This window comes from Muscardinus avellanarius (genome assembly GCF_963383645.1).
Source record: "Muscardinus avellanarius genome assembly, chromosome: 1".
Taxonomy (NCBI): domain Eukaryota; kingdom Metazoa; phylum Chordata; class Mammalia; order Rodentia; family Gliridae; genus Muscardinus; species Muscardinus avellanarius.
This window is the reverse complement of record NC_137786.1, coordinates 179,698,310-179,702,273: the sequence shown is the minus strand read 5'-3', so window position 1 is coordinate 179,702,273 and position 3,964 is coordinate 179,698,310. Positions and strand designations below refer to the sequence as shown.

General features: G+C 45.6%; 1 protein-coding gene across 1 annotated transcript; it reads right to left on the bottom strand.

Moving 5' to 3' along the window:
• Positions 1-256: 256 nt before the first annotated feature.
• Positions 257-1,213, bottom strand: LOC308258834 (olfactory receptor 52B4-like; the record flags this gene model as incomplete). The annotated part of the gene is made up of 1 exon (XM_080689457.1): positions 257-1,213. The coding sequence occupies one exon, from the start codon at positions 1,211-1,213 to the stop codon at positions 257-259; it is 957 nt and encodes a 318-aa protein (XP_080545583.1).
• Between the last annotated feature and the right edge of the window lie 2,751 nt (positions 1,214-3,964).

The following is a 3,964-nucleotide window of genomic DNA, read 5'->3' as shown; positions in this document are numbered from 1 at the left end:
CCATTTAACAGATGGCTAGACATTCTGAAAACTCAGTTTTTATATTTTTTATTTTTTGTGGCACTAGGGATTGAACCCAGAGGCATTCTACCTCTGAGCTATACCCCCAGCCCTATTTTATTTTTATTTGGAAACAGGATCTTGCTAGGTTGATGAGAGTCTCAAGGCTGTCCTCAAACCTACAATCCTCCTGTCTCAGCCTCCCAAGTACAAGGATTACAAGCATGCACCACCATGCCTGGCTAAAACTCAATTTTTAAACCAAATTTTTCTTTTTCTTTGTAAACAACACACAAACCACTTGCTCCTGGATCTGTTTAGTCTTGATCCCATAAATGATGGGATTCAGCATCGGAGGAGCCAGAATGCAGATATTAGCCAGCAAGATGTGGATATAAGGTGGAATGTGACGTCCAAACCGCTGAGCAAGGGTGGTGAATATTCCAGGCCCATAAAAGAGGATGATGATGCAGATGTGGGAGCCACACGTGTTGAGAGCTTTGTGGCGAGCATCTCGGGAAGGCATATGGAAGATGGCATGGAGAATCAGCACATAGGAAACAAATATCAGCACAACATCTAGGACCACTGTTGACATCAGGACGGAAAACCCATACCAGATGTTCACTCGAATGTCATTACAGGCATATTTGGCTAAGCCGATGTGTTCACAATAGGTGTGTGGAATAATATTATTCTTGCAGAAAGTCAACCTTTTCAGAAGAAATATTATGGGGACTATCATACCATAACTTCTCAGAAAGATACTCACACCAATCTTCCCTATCAGAGCGTGCGTAAGAATAATGGTGTACCTCAAAGGGTAGCAAATGGCAATATAGCGATCGAATGCCATCACCAGCAAGATCCCTGACTCAGAGATGAAGGTGGAATGGATGAAGAAGAGTTGAGTTATACAGCAATCCAAGGAGATCTCTCCAGCATGCAACCAGAAGATGCCCAAGGCCTGGGGTACTGTGGATGTGGCGAGGACAACATCCGCTCCCGCCAGCATGCAGAGGAAGAGGTACATGGGTCCATGGAGACTCGGCGTTGTGAAGATAATGAAGATGAGCAGGCTGTTCCCAAGCAGGGCGATGACGTATGAGATGAAGAAGGGGACGGAAATCCACATGTGATGCTCCTCCAGACCTGGGATGCCCAGCAATTGAAAGACTGTGTGGCTAACGCTGGTGTGGTTTGTGGTAACCATACCTGAAAAGACTGTAAGACACTTCACCTTCTATTCACAGTTGGAGAGAAAAATTTGTATTTCCTTTAATGTTTTTTGTGATGTCATTAGGAGCTTTAGGTATATTTCACACCCTCCATCTTCTTTGACTATGTAAATAATAAGAAATATACAAAAATGAGCAATGGTCTATGCTTTAATGAGCGACAGCCAGTTTGAATTATCTCCAAGTAATCAAAGTGAGGAATGTTATTCTAGCCTGTTGTAGTGCCGCACACCTGTAATCATAGTACGTGGGAGGCTGAGACAGGAGAATCCCAGGTTTTCAGCCAGCCTTAGCAACTTAGAGCCTGCTTCAAGATAAAAAACATAAAATAGGGCCAGGCATGGTGGCGCACACTTGTAATCCCCGCGCTTGGGTGGCTGAGACAGGAGGATCACGCAGGTTTGAAGCCAGCCTCAGCTGGCTTAAGAGACCCTGTTTCCAAATAAAATATAAAAGTAGGTCTGGGAGAGTAGCCCAGGGGTAGAAGGCCCCTGGGTTCCATCCCCAGTACCACCAAAAATAAAATAAAATAAAATAGGGCTGGGGGTGTAACTCAGAGGTAGAATGTTCCTGGGTTCAATCCCCAGTACCACCAAAAAAAAAAGAAGAATGAGTTGAAGGAGGAGGAGGAGGAAGAGGGGGGAGGAAGAGGAAGAAGAAGAAGAGAAGGAGGAGGAAGAGAAGCATTATTCTCCGAACTTCACTTAAGAGGATTATAACTACACTGAAAAAATCATTCTTCATGTCTGGGAAAACTGTAAAAAGATGGTATGTGAACCGGAGCTTGAAATATACTAGTTCATGCTAAATTTAATGATGAAAAGAGAAGAGAAGCAGTGTAAGAAAAGGCAAGCATGAGCTGGGCGTGGTGACGCACGCTTGTAATCCCCGCGCTTGGGAGGCAGAGACAGGAGGATCGCGCAGGTTCAAAGCCAGCCACGCACACTGGCTTAGGAGACCCTGTTTCCAAATAAAAATGTAAAAATAGGTCTGGGAGTGTAGCCCGGAGGTAGAAGGGCTTCCAGGAACCCCAGTACCACCAAAAAAAAAAAAAAAAAGGCAAGCATGCAGGCCAAGGCACAGTGTGCGCCTAAAACACCCTCCTCAGCCCCAAGTGGCTGGTGCGTAGGAACCGCTGGAAAGAGCAGGGGAGAGGTTGGAGAAAGTTGGTTTTTCCTAACTGTGAAGGGTCTAAAACAACATAAATGTATTCTTCTACACTCGTGGAAGCTCTGGGTCTGAAGTCAAAGTGTTGGCAGGCCCTCATTTGCTCTCCCAGCCTGCCGGCATCCTTGCTGTGCTTGGGCTGAGGGCAGCATCACACCAGTCTCTCTGCCCCTGTCTTCACCTGGCCTTCTCCGTTTTGTCTCTGAGTCTTTTTCCTCTTTTTATAAAGACACCAGCCATTAGATTTAAGGTTCACCCTAATCCAGGGTAGCCTCTTCTTAGTTAACTACATCTGCAAAGACCCTGTTTCCAAATAAGGCTCTAGGTTTCTGAGATTCTAGGTGGCGTGACATTGGAAAGACAAAATTCAGCCCCCAAAGTTACTGCCCCTGCCCATACTTTGTTAAATGCCCAGTGGATGTTGGGACTCAGGACATAACAAGGCCTGTTATAAAAAGGTATCTGAAATCCAGAGAGCCTTTTTACTGAGCTTTCTTAAGCATCTATTATGTTTAAAGTTCTAGGCAGCCAAACAAAAACAAAATTCAATCCTTTCCTCATAGAATTTGAACATGTGAGTCTCCTTCTAGCCATCCACTCACCGTCTCCGCTCTTTCCTGGCCCACACTCACCTTCCAACTCCTCTGTGCTGCCCTTGCCTGAAAATCCTTTGTGCCCTTGACCTCAGAGCCTTTCCCCCACCTGGCCCTGCAGCCCACAGCGTCTGGGCCAGGCTGGCAGTGGCCTCCCATCTGCAAAGACCTGCAGGGCACCTGTGTGTGGTTGTCACCGTTACCTGTGAAGGTGCCTCCAGATGGGCTGGTCTTGGCTGCTGGCTGGGTGGAGGGGCTCAAAGGCAAGCACTGGCCTATTTAGCTCCTTGTTGGTGATTTTCATCTCAAAGCCTAGCACAGGGAGGTGCTAAGTGACATTCATGAATTGCTATTTCTGTAAATGACTACCATCCATTTAAGAGCTATGGCAAGATACCTGAGAGTCACATGTGACTTACCTAACTGAACCAAGAGGATATTTTAAAAAAAACTAAATATAGCGGGTGTGGTGCCACACACTTGTAATCCCAGTACTTGGGAGACAGAGACAGGAGGCGCCTCAAATACTTAGTGAAGCCTCCACAATTTAGTGACACTCTGTTTTGTTTCTTTTTTTTTTTTTTTTTTTTTTTTTGCAGGTCTGGGGATAAAGCCCAGGGTCATTCAACCTCTGAGCGACACACCCTATTTTTTATTCTTTATTTTGAAACAGGGTCTCACTAAGTTTCGGAGTGCCTCACTAAGTAGCTGAGGCTGTCCGCGAACCGCGATCCTCCAGTCTCAGCCTCCCAAATGCTGGGATTACAAGCATAAGCCACCATGCCTGGCTGACGCTCTGTTTCATAATAAGAATAAAATAGGGCTGGGGGTGTAGCTCAGGGGTAGAATGCCCCTGGGTTCAATCCCCATTAACACATACACACACACACACACACACACACACACCCCTAAATAGATCAATACTAATCAATGTAATAAAAATTATCCCAAGGAAGAAAAGAAAAG